Below are 15,789 nucleotides of genomic sequence, written 5' to 3'. Positions count from 1 at the left end.
TGACAAAGTCGAGGCATCTTTTTTAATTTATTAATATTAAAGATTTTAAAAATTATTAAGTTTAAAGATATTATTTATATCTTATCTAATTTAAATTTATATCTTATCTAATTTAAATCTAATTTAATCTAAATCATCTAAAATTTACAGATTCCTACGTGTAAATCCAAATGTTGGATTGTTCTACTTCGACTCTCGTTTCCGTCCAGTACCTCTAGAACAGCAGTTCATTGGTGTCAAGGAATTGGGTAGTGGCGGCGGTTCACACTTGAGACTGGTATACTTATCATTAATATTATTAACAACCTCAGACAAATTACATATGGACTTGTACCGCAGCTATAACTCAGCCAATTAACCTACCGTCTTTATACTATAGCTTGGCAAACGTGGTTCGTAACCACAGAGGAATTAGATATGAAGATGCATCACACACAAATTTATCAATTAAATTACCTGACGTTTTTTTGTGGGGAACGAAGTAAACTCACTTAACACCAATAAATATATTCTATGTTCTTATACTATACACATATTGTGAATCTGTAGTGTATAGTTTGATAGTATGCGATAGTAACGTGTAATTTTTAGATAGACTAATAAACACATTGCTTAGACTATCCACAGAATACGAGTATATACACCAAATATTCAATTACTTGATCGATGTTTTGCTGTTGTGTAAGAAGAATCGAATCTTCTTAGATATTATTTTTATTACAAATTTGTTATAATTAAGGTAGAGATGAAACCTAACCTAACATATTGTAGTAAACTAGAAGTTGTAGTATAGTCAACTGACGTTTCAAAAGTGCTTGTAAACTGAGCCTACTTGAAATAATGAATTTTGAATTTTTTGAATGTTGTTGCCGTTTTTTATGAAGCATTTTTAGGAAGCTCTTTACACGACCAAAACGATTACAACAATGAAAATTAATTAAAAATGTCTGAGGAACATGTATTCTAAAATGAATATTTTTGGAGTAAAAAATATTTCTTGTCTAAATAGAGATCTATTTAGACCTAGCTATACTTATTCATTGATATATATCATGAACTCGCTTACTAGTGAAATGCGGAGTACCAGTTGCAATATCTCGTCGATATCGACACTTTCCTCTACGATTACGTATTTTATAAAAATTTTAATAAAAAAAATACAACCGACTTCAAAACCAAAAAACGTACCCAGTAAACTAAAAAGCGAAAAATAACATCATAATATGTTCTACCTGCTGATCAGTATGAAGGCGGTGCTAAGCCGGTGATGTATTAATTCAAGCCATTTAGATTTTGCAGACAGTGTTGTTTTTTTTTTTTTTCATGTGGTCCTGTCAGTCATTTCTGACAGGACCACATGAAAAAAAAAAAAAAAATACCGACCGAATTGAGAACCTCCTCCTTTTTGTAGTCGGTTAAAAATGCAAGGATAGATAAAGGCGTGTGTTACAATGAATAGTCGGAATTATTTGAATTACTTTGTACGAAATTTTTTTTGTTAATAAAATTTGTTATGCAGTTCGGATTCTATATATAAGTGGACTTGTCAACACCTTGAAGCTATGGCAAATACTCCGCAACACCCTGTATAAGATGATCATGATTATTTGTTACTTAAAAACATAATTCTAATTTTTTCATACAGATGCAAACAATGAACGAAATATGTTACGACAAAGCCACGGAAATGGTTCAGAAAGGACATCAAGTGATGGTATTCGTTCATGCACGGAACGCTACGCACCAAACCGCATTGATTCTCAAAGAGTTGGCTCAAAAGAAAGGCCATCTTAAGCATTTTGAGCCGGAAGATTCTGGTGGATTCCTCAAAGCTAAGAAAAGTATTAGCAGCAGTCCGAATAAAATATTAGGAGAGCTTTTTGCAGCTGGATTTGCTTGTCACCATGCTGGGATGTTGAGAAGCGATAGGTGAGAAAATCAGAATTAGTTTATTCGCTCGAAACACTAGTTGCGTTCAGCGGTTGCACTCGCGCAATTTCTATCCCATGGGATATAACACAGTCACAAACAACGTAACACTCACAAATAAAATGACATTCTATTGGTAAATATAGCCAGTAACACCAAAAATAAACTAATAAATAATAAACTAACCAAAAAAAATTTAAATTTAACCCATAACGTGACTTTGTATCAGTAAATATACTCGTAGCCTAACCCACTCACAAATAACGTAACTTTCTGAATAAAATGTGAAAAAATGTATAATAATATCACTGACACATTAATAAATATGTAATTGAATTTATAGTGTCCAAAATTATATTAGGTAAATAGCATATTGCATTGTGTAATAAGAATTATCTAATAAATATTTTTACAGGAATATGGTTGAAAAATATTTCGCAGAAGGCTACATCAAAGTATTGGTTTGTACGTCGACTTTAGCGTGGGGAGTCAACCTTCCGGCGCATGCAGTTGTGATAAGGGTATGTATCAAATATATATATTATAATCACAGCAGATATAATAGTACAAGCTCTAACATAGAATCATTAATTATTGAACATATACTAAAGCCAAACTCGATGTGGAATGTTTATCATCAAACAAATTCAAAATAAAGGTAGAAAACTCAAGACAAACTAATTTGGGAGCTATATGAAGATCGCTGACGACTCGTTGGTGACAACCACGGCATGAGGCGCAATTCAATGGTTGCGAAACCGACCTACATTAGCAATTTTTCTTCAGCTGAAACTTTCAGGTTAATCTTTTACCACGCTGGACCAATGCGGATTGGCAGACTTCACACACGCAGAGAATTAAGAAAATTCTCTGGTAAACAGGTTTTCTCACGATGTTTTCCTTCACCGTTTGAGACACGTGATATTTAATTTCTTAAAATGCACCCAAGTAGAAAGTTGGAGGTGTCCCTCCGGAATTGGAGGCAGAGGTCATATCCACTGGGCTATCACAGCTCTCCTCCTCCAGGTCCTCCAATTACGAAACGGTATTCTTTGAAGGTAATACAGGTTTACGCACCGACCTCGATACATCCAGACGAGAAGGTAGAGGTATTCTATGAATATATTTCAAAAACCATTCATGCCTCAAACTCCTATTACAATATTGTGATGGGGGATTTTAACGCAAAACTGCGTTTCAGAGTTGAAATTGGGACAATTTGGATGAGCAATGGAACGACAGGGGCCAAATGAAAGAAACCTTTTTCCATTATCGTGTTTCAGGGTACAGAAATATACGACCAAAGCCACGGCACATTCGTAGACCTCAGCATATTGGATGTGCTGCAAATATTCGGGCGCGCGGGCAGGCCTCAGTTCGACACGTCGGGCACCGGGATCATAATCACCACGCACGACAAACTTACACACTACTTGAAGTCTATGACCAATCAGTTCCCTATTGAGAGCAACTTTATCAATCTTTTGGCAGACAATTTGAACGCTGAAGTAAGTTGGATAATTTATAAAAATACTTTTGGTCTAAGATCCGGCATTAGAAATATATACTTACCCTCATCCTAAGCATAACCTTTCATTTGACATATTTGACGGCTAAATAACTGATAGTACATTATGATATAAGTGCTGTAAGTTGAAAATTACAGCCGAGGCGATATTGCAGCTCGAGCCAAAGGCGAGAGCTATAGTAAGGAAGCAGAGGCTGTAATTATCAAAGCGCGCGTATGTCATACGACGTTTTATAACACATTTGCGAGGAAACACTTTAACACACTTTTTGAAAATGAATTTGCATTTTGGCCTGTTTTCCTTATGGTTACATTTTGATACGCTTGGCGTTTTTGACCAGATAACGAAGTGTGCACACCAGCGTTTGTTTTTTTTAGACAAATGCACCAAAAACAACCAGTATTACTAATAAAGTAGATTAATATTTTTGTGTTTTTGATACAGATAAATGCTTGACATTTAAATGGATTGTTTGGAATGGTTGTGAAAATTTTAAAGTTAAACAATGAAATCTTTTATTAAAAACTCTTTGCCAAGATTTAAAAAAGTACGGTTCGTTATTAGATGGATGATGCAGGTTTTATATTACATTACGGCACATATGCGTAATGAGATACATTACGATATTTAAATTGGTGAAATAAGCGATACTTTACGAGCAAATGTGTTATAAATAACATAACGTAACTGTTTATATCTGTCAACGCCTTAGTTGCAGTGTGACAGCAGGCAACCTTTTTAAATATTTCATTTAATTTTACAGGTTGCTCTTGGAACAGTAACAAATATAGACGAGGCAGTGGAATGGTTGAGTTACACCTACCTATTTGTTAGAATGAGAATAAATCCTCAGGTAAGACAACTTTAAGTCTGTTAAATAAAAAAATAAATATACTTAAACAATACACATCACTATCTAGCCCCAAAGTAATCATACAGAGCATCTTGTCTTATGGGTACTAAGATAGCTGGTATTATAATATTCATATACATTCATATACTACATATTAAAACTTATATAATGTTTAAATACACACAGACACTGGAAAAAACCCATGATCATCACACAAATTTCCAGTTGTGGTAATCGAACCCACGGCCGTGGATGCAGAAAGCAGGGTCACTATCCACTGCGCCCCGCGGCCGTCGTTATCCAACCCAAGATATTTGTATTTGTCAACTTTCTCTTGACTGTATTTCCTATTTTTATTTGCAACTAGCGGACCCGGTCAAGCTTCGCTTTGACTTATGTGCAATTCTTCCTTACCCCTACCCTACCCCTAACCTACCCTACACCTACCCTACCCCTTGACTCTTAAACGTTTGTATGGGAAATAGAAAAGGGTCGTTTTTATGGTTTTCCCGGCAATTAATAAATTTTTTCTCACCTTTTAAACCTTCCCTATACCTCCACAAACATTTCAAGACCAAGATAAGATAAATCCGTTCAGCCGTTCTCGAGTTTTAGCGAGACTAACGAACAGCAATTCATTTTTATATATATAGATGGCAATCGTGGCTTCCTTGTAACTACGTATGGTATGGGTAGAATAAGCCTTGTCCTCTTCCAAATTAACCAGCTTCCATCTTAGACAGCACCAGCATGTAACATCAATTGAGATTGCAGTCAAGGGTTAAAAAGAAAACATATTTTACAGTATTGTATACATGTTTCATAGGTGTACGGTCTATCATACCAAGAAGCGTTAGACGAACCGATGCTGGAGACGAGGAGGCGCGAGCTGATCACTAACGCCGCCATGCAACTAGATCGCACGCACATGCTGCGGTACAACGAGCGGACAGGCGACCTTAATGTCACAGGTATAATGGCTAAGATTTTAGGTGTCAGCGGTAACATAAGAGCGCGGCAGTAGGACATCGCCCCGCGCGCTTCTATTTATGTATTGTATCTACATTTTAAATAAGTTTGTATAATGGTGGTAAACAAAAAAAATAAACCTTGGCTAAGTTTGTTGTGGGCTCTTCTCGGACCAAGGCGCGTTTGGAACCCTCGTAACTTTTGATTTTAAGTTTTCGTCTATTATTACCACCATTAATTAAATTACATTTTGACATATACCTGACCTTTCAATAATGCTTGTAAACTAAGCCTAATTGAAATCAATGAATTTTGAATTTTTTGAATTTTATGGCCTGCGTGCAGCGATACCGCAGCTGACTTCAGAGTCATCATAAAGATTGCATCCGGCTATAGTAACTCTCGATAAGTTAGATAAATTAATCTTGTTCAAAGTTTTAAAATCAACAAAAAGACAAAGTTATACTTCATAAATATATTTTAAAAATGTTTTTATGTTTAATTTTTGTTTAAAAATTTCTTTTCCAGATCTGGGTAGAACTGCCAGCCATTATTACATAACGTGTGAGACGATGGAAGTGTTCAACTCTATGGTCCGCAAGTCTATGACGCAGGCGTACATTCTCGAAATGTTGACCCGATGTTCAGATTTTCAACAGCTTAAGGTAACTTTTTGACGACTTGTTTATTTCACACTCGCAAACGCCCCGCTGTAGTTCCTGTTTCCGTAGTTATAGGGGAATAAAATATGCCTATGACACTCACAAATAATGTCAGCCGATGGACGTCCACTGCAGGACATGGGCCTTTTGTAGGGCCTTGGGACCTCAACGTCCATCGGCTCTTCGAACTATGTGCCCCGCCCATTGCCACTTCAGCTTCGCGACTCGTTGAGCTATGTTGGTGACTTTGGTTCTTCTTCGGATGTCCTCATTTTTTATTTGATCACGCAGAGACACTTCGAGCATAGCTCATTTTATCGCCCGCTTTGTGACTCTGTGATTTCAGTTCATTAAATCCAGATACTACCCTCTACAACCTCACAATCACTAACTAAACTAAATTTAATCTTTACTAATATTAGAAAGAGGTAACTTTCTAATATTAGTAAAGATTAAATTTCGTTTTAAATAACAGATCAGGAAAGAAGAATTGACAGAACTATGGAATCTGAAAGACCAATACGGTGAATTAAGAATAGACGATCCGCCAGAAGACATCCATTGGAAGATCAACATTCTGCTGCAAACATACCTGTCACGAGGAAGGGTGAACGCGTCCTCTCTGCAATCTGATTTGAACTATATCAGTCAGGTAAGGTTATAATATTAATTAATCTATGTTTAAACTATAGTTAGATTAATCAATTGTTGATCAATGATTAACTGTTTTGCTTTTCGCTGCAAAAATGTGACAAATTAGGCAACGTCACCTTGAAGAAAGGCGTCCACATAGCCGCATCCTAAGTAAAGGATGCATCGCATTAAACTATCGATCTCCTGTTACAAAGTGGATGCACAATCAGAGACCAAAAAACATCCCCACTCAGTAAGTGCCAAACACAAATTCTTGGCACTCTATTCAAGTAGTCTCATTTGCAAATTCAACCTTAAACTCAATCCTTAAGGTTGAATTTGCTCTGAATTTGGTATTTTATTGAATATTGGACTATATTTAAAGGTCTTTAGGTATAATTTTCTTTACCAATAATTCTAAAACTTTAAGCAAAATTGGCCAGTTTTTAAGTGAAATTTTCTACGTGATTGTGCGTCATTTTATTATAAGAGGTTAATGCATTGAACGGATTTTTAATTTTACTGTAGATTCGTGCGAACCGTACAATGCGTATCAGTGGACAAACTTGTATGGATTTCTCTTTAAAGAATAATACGATCCATTACCATTACGGATTGTGGACGCCTATTATTAACCGCCAAAATCTTTCAATCTAAAATTGGAATATCCCCTGAGATATCGATTTGAGATCGGAGTGCGTTCTTTAGGGGCTCAAGTATGCAAATAAACACGCCATTGTATTTTTATGCTTTTAATTAAAATACTAGTTGAAGAAAAAATAATTTATCTCTTCCCCTCTCTTATAAGGATAGGCCTGGCCCTGCAGTGGGTCGTTAAAATAGAATGATAATTGATCTATTAAGCCACAAGTTCCAACAATATTCCAATCAAAAAGGCTGGGTTTGTAGCCAAGTTTTTGTAGATAGAGAATAGACGTGCTACATTGCTACAGGCCCGCCTTTTTATGCATAGATTCTACAAACGCAAAAGCAGAGAACATATTCATTTGAAGATATCAACTCTGATAAATTAAACTACTTCCCATGTTTTAGAACGCTGTCCGCATAGTGCGTGCGCTATTCGAGATAACACTACGCAAAAACAACGCTTACATGGCCGGACTTTACCTGAAAATGGCCAAAATGATGGAGCTGCAGCTATGGGACTTTTACAGTGATATGAGGCAATTCAACTGTTTCCCCAACGAGGTGTTAAAACATATAGAATACCCAATGCTGAAGCCTGATCAGATAAGAGACATGGATTGGAAGGAATTAGGTATTTACTTCAGTTATTTAAAATAGGGTAGTTGACTCATATCAAATTTAATATAAATAATATTAATTTCGTGTAGTACATATAATTAGGGTCCGAAATATATCGATATCAATTAATAAAAGTTAAGGATTTCTTATAAAACTTAATATAAATATCACGAATTTTTTCAAATTTTCCAAACATCAAAAACGCTGTCGACCATTTTGTGAATTCACTAACACACTTGATGTACTAAACGAACTAATATTTTTGTCAAACGCTCCATTTGTATGGAATTTATTATAGTGACGTCATGAAATAGTTGAAATATAGACTGTCATGGCCGACAGGCGTTTTGACTCGTATTGTTAAAAAAAATATGAAAAGAAAAATCTGTCTGTGAACTATTTAAGATCATTTAAAAAAAAGTTTTAACTAGCCTATTATAATTTGTCCCGTAGGTGATCTCATTCGTAACCCCAAAGCAGCAAGACACCTCAAGAAGTGCGCGGATGAGTTTCCGCTCTTAGAAATGGAGGCAAGCTTGCATCCCATCACTAGGACCGTGTTACGGATACGACTCACTATCACTCCTAATTTTAAGTAAGTACTTGATTGTTTTTAAAGGAGCATGTAAAATATAAAAAACAGATTTCCAAAATTAAACCAAGAAACAGCTACTACACTTTTATTTATATGTTATGTAATATCTGTTTAAAAGGCTATTATTATTATTATATTATTACTTGATTGTTTTAATAATCCAGGATCCGTGAAGCATTTTTACAATTGATTGCTATTAGCCCAGGATCCGTGGAGCGTTGTTACAATTTATTACTATCAAGTTAATTTTCTGTAAGTAGTTTCATCTTGGTGAGACGCTCAATTTTTATATTTACGAAAATTCTGGTAGCTAACTGAGTTACCAGGTAATAAAAATTTCGTCGGAACGAGATACTGTACCATGCATTTTGTAGGACATTGTGGCTAAGTTGTATACGTAACTATTAATTAAGCATCAGTAAAAAAAAACATTTGGTTAGTAACAACTTTTGGTAAACTCTCCTCCTCCTCCCAACTTGTATCAATGATGAGGTTATTAAAAGTTGTTAATAAATTATGCACGGATCCTAGGTTATTTCAAGTTTATTTTCCGTGAGTAGCTTCATTATAATGGGACGCTCAACTTTTATATTTACAAAAATTCTTGATTCTGGTAGCTAACAGGGTTACTACCTTTAACTATGTAGTTCTACAGATGAAGTACCATGCGATAAATTGCAACTATTGGTCAAATAGTCGCAACGCAATAATTAAAAGTCAGCTCAGATTCATTTTATATTTTTATTTATAAATTGACAAAACACTCAGTAACTGACAATGTCATTTTGTGGTCCTTTTTGACTAGACAAATACATTGATTTCAGATGGAACGACAAATATCACGGAAAAGCGCCAGAGGCATTTTGGATTTGGGTAGAGGACCCTGAATCGGACATTATGTATTATCACGAGTATTTCCTCATTACCAAGAAACAGGTACCATAGACAAGCTATTTCGTTTTATAGAAGCATAAAATCCATTATGGCTACATGCTATTTATAACCTTTTGATAGGTCGATCAATTTTCAATATTTTTTACAGGTCATAACAAAAGAACCTCAAGAACTTATTATAACTATTCCAATATCTGAACCTTTGCCGCCTCAGTACTACATAAGGGCTACATCTGAAAGGTAAATACTAAATACTGTTAGGCTTATAATATTCATTCATTACGTTAAGGTTTATAGGAAATAAAAGGCTTTATGTATTATTATTATGTATTATGTATTATTCTAATACATTTACTCTCACGCCCGGCACAACATAAACATATATATAAGGCCAAAAGGAAAATAAATAAACTTACTTAAATACGCAAAATAAATAAACATAAATATACGCTACATAAATACATATATGCACCGGGCGGAGGATTCACCCCGGCAGGGAGACCAAACGGCCGGGGGTCAGGGTGACAGGTGAAGAAACCGGCGGACTATCCTAGCCGAGTCCAGCAAGACCGCTTTTTGCATCTTGGATGCGAGGGAACTGCCACGGAACCCCAGCCGCCTTAAATGGTGAGGTGGTGACTGGGATCAAACCATTGGCAGATATGACGATTGGGATGATTTCAATGGACTCCACATGCCACATGTCGGTAACCTCGTGAGCCAGATCGAGATACTTACGTTTTTTCTCCGTCTCAGTTCTCACAAGGTTCTCGTCATATGGAATTGTGATGTCCACCAAAAACACCCTCGACTGTGACCGGTCCAGCACCACGATGTCAGGCTTATTCGCAAGTATAATAATCCTGTCCGTGATAAATCCCAATAGAGCCGGACTCCGCCGACCTTCTTTTAAGTTATTCATTTCATTGTTCATAGATGGGTAGGTTCTGAAAGTGTGCTGGCTTTAACATTCCAACATCTGATTCTACCAGAAACACATCCTCCACATACTGGTGAGTCTATAAAATACATTTTCGTGGTAATTTGTAGTGGTTTTTAAGTATTTTTTGTCTTTAATAGAATCCCCAAGTTTATAAAACTACCATGTTCTTGAATTGCTTTACTTGCATACTTTGTATCAAAGAAAATTCTGTAATCAACTAACCTAGTTTTTCTCAAATGAAAAATTATACACATTACCTACCCTACATTAGTAAAATAATGAATATCTGTGGATCTGTCTTTAGTTCTCTCTTAAAAATAAATAATGCATAACAAAAATCATTTATAATACACAGTATATAAATTAATCTATATTATAGAGACTATAGATATAAATTAATCTATATTATAGAGACCCTGAAACTACTACGGATACCGATGGGAAAAAAACTTCATTATAATAATTGTTTTAACATAAAAATGGAACCAACTTCAAAGACATATTTCAGTATTTTTTTTTCAACACAAAACTATTTTCGTGAAAATGAAATACTATTACTAACTTATCTGGAAGTACAATTTCAAAAAAAAAAAGTATTTTCAAAATTGGTTAATGAATGACAACTTTTGTTGAAGTCGGTTAAAAATCCTACTTATCCATTCCCACGGGAATGAAAACTACGCGGGTGAAACTGCGAAATGTATGCTTTTAATAAATACATTTGAGCAATAAACCCTGATTGATTTTTATTTACTTAGATCTCCTGGAACTTCAGCCGTTGCCAGTCACGGCACTCAACAATCCGTCCTACGAAATGCTGTACAACTTCAGCCATTTCAACCCAATCCAAACTCAGATATTCCACTGTTTGTACCACACTGACAACAATGTACTGTTGGGAGCACCAACAGGTTCAGGCAAGACCATTGTAGCGGAAGTGGCCATGTTTAGAGTATTCAATCAATACCCAGACTGCAAGGTAAGCTTTGTGGCATTTATAAATATGTGTAATGAAAAGTCATCTAATACAGATTCCTGCAGAAATACGGTTTTGTTAAATTTATCTGTAACAGTTAAAATTGTAACATATAAAGCTCACAGATATTAGATTTTTTGTTTGTTTTATGTTGGTGTCCTGTCCAAAGACTATGTCCTTGAATAATAATTCTTAAACTTTACAGGTAGTCTACATTGCACCTCTGAAAGCATTGGTGAAAGAAAGAATAAAGGATTGGAAAGTGAGGCTCCAAGAAAAGCTTGGCAAAAATGTTGTAGAACTAACAGGTATCTATTACTAAATTTTTAAATAATAGTTGATATGAAAAGCTTAATATATCCCTTTGGTTCAGGTTCAGTTCCACACCATCACTCAGGTTACAAAGCTTCTGCCTTGCAAGCTACTGTTGGAATTGCAAGCAGGTTATGCAACCAGATATTTTGTTTTAGAAGATGATTATATCAGCTAGCACTAGCTGCTTGTCTGAACAATACGGAAGCGAAATAAAGAATGTAAATAAATTGACAACCTCTTAAAATATCCTCGAAAATAACCTCCCTTAACTCCTCATTCAGCACAGCTACCATCACTAAGTGCTGACTTTTCCGTATATCATTTTTCGCAATCATATTGTCTTTTATTTCTCTCTGTACCTTTTTTCATCTAAATTATTAATTTATAATTCCAGGTGACGTATCACCCGATATAAAAGCCATACGCAATTCTAAAGTGATCGTAACAACACCCGAGAAATGGGACGGCATAAGTCGATCGTGGCAAACCAGAAACTACGTACGAGACGTCGCCTTGATCGTTATCGACGAAATACATCTTTTGGGTGAAGACAGAGGACCTGTCTTAGAGGTTATTGTATCACGGTTAGTTTAATTGCAATTATGGGTCTTTGTTTGGCAAAGTTCGATAATCTAATATTATTATTGAAATTTTTGGCAACAGAACAAACTTCATCGAATCGCATACATCAAGGCGATTGCGGATCATTGGATTGTCGACTGCTTTGGCTAATGCAAAGGACCTTGCCAACTGGCTCAACATAGGGGAGATGGGGCTCTATAACTTTAGACCCTCTGTTCGTCCTGTCCCCTTAGAGGTTTGTATTTTTTCCTGTCTAATATTCATTTCTTAACTGTGTAAACCAAATATTCAACAAAAACATCAAGTTTCTAAAGGCCATGAATTTTAGGTTAATAACTTTGAATGATTTGCGTTTTCTTGTGTTAACAGAACCGTAGAAAGATGATAATCTGGTTTTGGTAATGATTAATATTAGATGAACCATATTTTTGTACGGCCAACTAGAAAGTACTATAGCTTGGCAAGTTCGTTGATGACACTCCCATGATATACGGGCGACGGGGGGAACGACTGCCTGGGTATGAAGTCGTACGCGCGGGCAGAGTTAAGGACTGTGCGGATATCGCTACCCCCCTCGCGCTGGCTATCAGGCAGGCTTTCTCCTGCGCGGACCATCGGAAGTGCTACGAACGAATTTGCAAAGCTTTTTTAAGCCATAATTAATTTTATTTTCTATAATATTTTTGTGTTCCTTAGTTGTCAATATCTTATTGATCCACTGTCCATTGGCAGCATTTTCTAAAGTTTGAAAATATTTTATCAAAAAATGAATGAATGAAATATACTTTATTGTACACCAAAAATAATAATGACGGGTGTACACATATAAAGAAAAGTAGAAGATACATTACACTTAGATAATAATATATTAAATAAAAATCAATATATTTATATATATAGGTATATTTGTTGAAAAAAAATTTAAAATCTTATTGTATGTAACCATTTCTGTACTTCTTTTTTTCTTGTTCTTGTTCTCGTCAGTATAATAAATCCACAACCCACTACTAACATCTAAAAAGTCGTACTGTTTGTATCCAGGTGCACATATCAGGACACCCGGGCCGCCACTACTGTCCGCGGATGATGTCAATGAACAAGCCGACGTTCCAGGCCATCCGACAACACTCGCCGTCCGCGCCCGCGCTCGTCTTCGTATCTAGTAGACGGCAGACAAGGTATGACATCACTAGCAGACACCCGGCAGAAAGACTAAGTTTTTACAAATTCCGCGGAAAAAATAGAATGTCCGTGATAAAAAATAACCTATGTTCTGCTCTGAGGTCCAATTTATATCAATGCCAAATTTTATTCAAATCGGTTTAGTGCTGAACAAGCAGGAATGCTCTCCTAGCTTCCGTTTTCCCCGCCACCTACAATATGGGTATCAAGTCAAGAGTAAGTAGGCATCTTCTAGGCATAATCGCTTACCATCAGGCGTAAATGCCGCTAAGCACTAGGTTATACAAAATAAAAAAGGCAGGCAATCGAAGTGAAGATCGACAGTCTGGCAGACTTACTTTCGCATTGATAATACTAGTATGGATTAAGAACCTAATCAATGTTGTATACTCCAAACTTAAATGATGTATTCTTGATACACCTCAATCATAGAAGAATTCTAAATCATCTTGATTTAGAACTTAGACTATCGTCATTGTTCTATTGTTGATGCGAGTTAATTTCAGAAACATGTACAATTTTTCTCAGATATTAGTAAACAGGTTTACGCTTCTCGTAGCACTTTTATTTAATTCAAGTTCTATTCAGACTTCACTGCAAACTCACTAAAATTTAAAAACTATACTTTAATCTATTAGGCAATTTTTGGGACTTAACCTGAATAACAAACAACACACCGTAAATAAATGGTAGATAAATAAGTGACGTATTGGCAACAAACTTTAGAAGCACGATCACAAAATTGTTTATCACAAATTTTAATTTACAATTTAAGTTGTTTTTATCTTGAATTTTTAGGTTAACAGCACTAGATTTGATCGCATACTTAGCAGCTGAGGATAACCCTAAACAATGGCTGCACATGAAGGAATCGGAGATGGAACAAATCTTGTCAAACATTCGGGAATCCAACCTCAAACTCACGTTGGCTTTTGGCATCGGAATTCATCACGCAGGCTTACACGAAAAGGATCGAACAACCGTTGAAGAACTTTTCATCAATCAGAAAATACAGGTAAATATTTTTTAACAATAATTCATACTATTTAGTAGCACATTCTAATATTTAGCATCATAATTTGACAAAGCTTATTGAATATTTAAAAACATCACGAAATTTTATACTATAGTGATAAAAATCAAGGCAGTTTGAGTAGGTTTAATCAACATTAAAAGAACTTCTTAATTTTATTTCTACAATCATTTTGTTTCGGAAATCTTGTGTTTGAACACTTAAAGCTTGAATTTTAATACGGAATAAATTTAAATAACGGAATGCTCATACAAATTATTATTGTAATTTTACCAGAATGCCAAAAAGGCCCTTAATTCATACGAAGCAATTTACTTAGTTTCTTATACGCATAGCCAGAGTATGGAACTCTCTCCCGAAGTCAGTGTTTCCGTTTCCTGATTCTTACAATCTTTAACCTTAAAATGAGATTGAACAAGCATCTTCTAGGCAAGCGCATTCCACCTTAGGGCACAATCATCGTGATCAAGCGTGAGCTTATTCCATATTTAAAAAAGGGTATGTTTTATTCTGCAGTCTGAACTATACGGGCAACATACGAGTATGAAGTATCACTGACAAATTGCTACCTTGGGATCTCTTCCAGGCAACTTTAAGTTTAGGAAAATGTTTTTTTTATATTTTACTTGTACAATATTTTTAACAATTTTCTCGTCAGTCACTGATCAAGCTTTGCGTATTCAATATCCAGGTACTAATTTGCACCGCGACTCTAGCGTGGGGAGTCAACTTCCCCGCTCACTTGGTAGTGATCAAGGGCACGGAATATTTCGACGGCAAACAAAAGAGATACGTCGACATGCCCATCACTGATGTGTTGCAAATGATGGGACGTGCTGGAAGACCGCAGGTATTTATTTCAAATAATTAATGAAGTTTATATTAAGGTTAAATGATACTATATGATTCCGAAACTTGCTCGCTAACTATGAGCCTCATAAGAAGGCACACAGCGAGCGATGGAACGAGCTATGCTAGGAGTATCTCTGCGTGATCGAATTAGAAATGAAGAGATCCGTAGATGAACCAAAGTGACCGACATAGCTCAAAGAATCACGAAGCTGACTGAAGTGACAATGGGCAGGGAATACAGTCCGCAGAGCCGATGGACGTTGGGGTCCCAGGGTGCATGGCGCACTAGAAAGCTAAGTAGAAAGTTAGTGGACCCCCAACCAGGTGGATTGACGACATCAAGCGAGTTCGCTGGTTCTTCGCGGACATCACGGCTTTACCTGCATATTTCTCATTTCTGTGGGAATACGGCGATAAAATTTAGCCTTTCTTATTCTCTAATTAATATGAAGGCTCAAAGTCACTCAGCGGGCGATGGAGCGAGCTATGCTTGGAGTTTCTCTGCGTGATCGAATCAGGAATGAGGAGATCCGCAGACGAACCAAAGTCACTGACATAGCTCAGCGAGTCGCGAAG

General features: G+C 36.0%; 1 protein-coding gene across 1 annotated transcript in view; it reads left to right on the top strand.

Annotated features, from left to right (window-relative positions):
* LOC112046854 (activating signal cointegrator 1 complex subunit 3) overlaps positions 1 to 15,789 on the top strand; it is a 36,125-nt gene that overhangs the window by 12,838 nt on the left and 7,498 nt on the right. Inside the window, exons 12-31 of the mRNA XM_024083676.2 lie at positions 151 to 277; positions 1,646 to 1,929; positions 2,345 to 2,450; positions 3,213 to 3,437; positions 4,222 to 4,311; positions 5,138 to 5,282; positions 5,809 to 5,945; positions 6,418 to 6,594; positions 7,629 to 7,854; positions 8,295 to 8,436; positions 9,261 to 9,372; positions 9,479 to 9,570; positions 10,267 to 10,343; positions 11,032 to 11,252; positions 11,455 to 11,557; positions 11,959 to 12,148; positions 12,228 to 12,381; positions 13,188 to 13,324; positions 14,127 to 14,343; positions 15,053 to 15,211. Coding sequence (XP_023939444.1) covers positions 151 to 277; positions 1,646 to 1,929; positions 2,345 to 2,450; positions 3,213 to 3,437; positions 4,222 to 4,311; positions 5,138 to 5,282; positions 5,809 to 5,945; positions 6,418 to 6,594; positions 7,629 to 7,854; positions 8,295 to 8,436; positions 9,261 to 9,372; positions 9,479 to 9,570; positions 10,267 to 10,343; positions 11,032 to 11,252; positions 11,455 to 11,557; positions 11,959 to 12,148; positions 12,228 to 12,381; positions 13,188 to 13,324; positions 14,127 to 14,343; positions 15,053 to 15,211 — 3,121 coding nt within the window. The remainder of the gene's footprint in view (positions 1 to 150; positions 278 to 1,645; positions 1,930 to 2,344; positions 2,451 to 3,212; positions 3,438 to 4,221; positions 4,312 to 5,137; positions 5,283 to 5,808; positions 5,946 to 6,417; positions 6,595 to 7,628; positions 7,855 to 8,294; positions 8,437 to 9,260; positions 9,373 to 9,478; positions 9,571 to 10,266; positions 10,344 to 11,031; positions 11,253 to 11,454; positions 11,558 to 11,958; positions 12,149 to 12,227; positions 12,382 to 13,187; positions 13,325 to 14,126; positions 14,344 to 15,052; positions 15,212 to 15,789) is intronic.

The sequence above is a fragment of the Bicyclus anynana genome, chromosome 22 (assembly GCF_947172395.1).
Source record: "Bicyclus anynana chromosome 22, ilBicAnyn1.1, whole genome shotgun sequence".
Taxonomy (NCBI): Eukaryota; Metazoa; Arthropoda; class Insecta; order Lepidoptera; family Nymphalidae; genus Bicyclus; species Bicyclus anynana.
The sequence above is the reverse complement of the archived record's forward strand: the minus strand, read 5'-3'. Positions and strand labels throughout refer to the sequence as shown.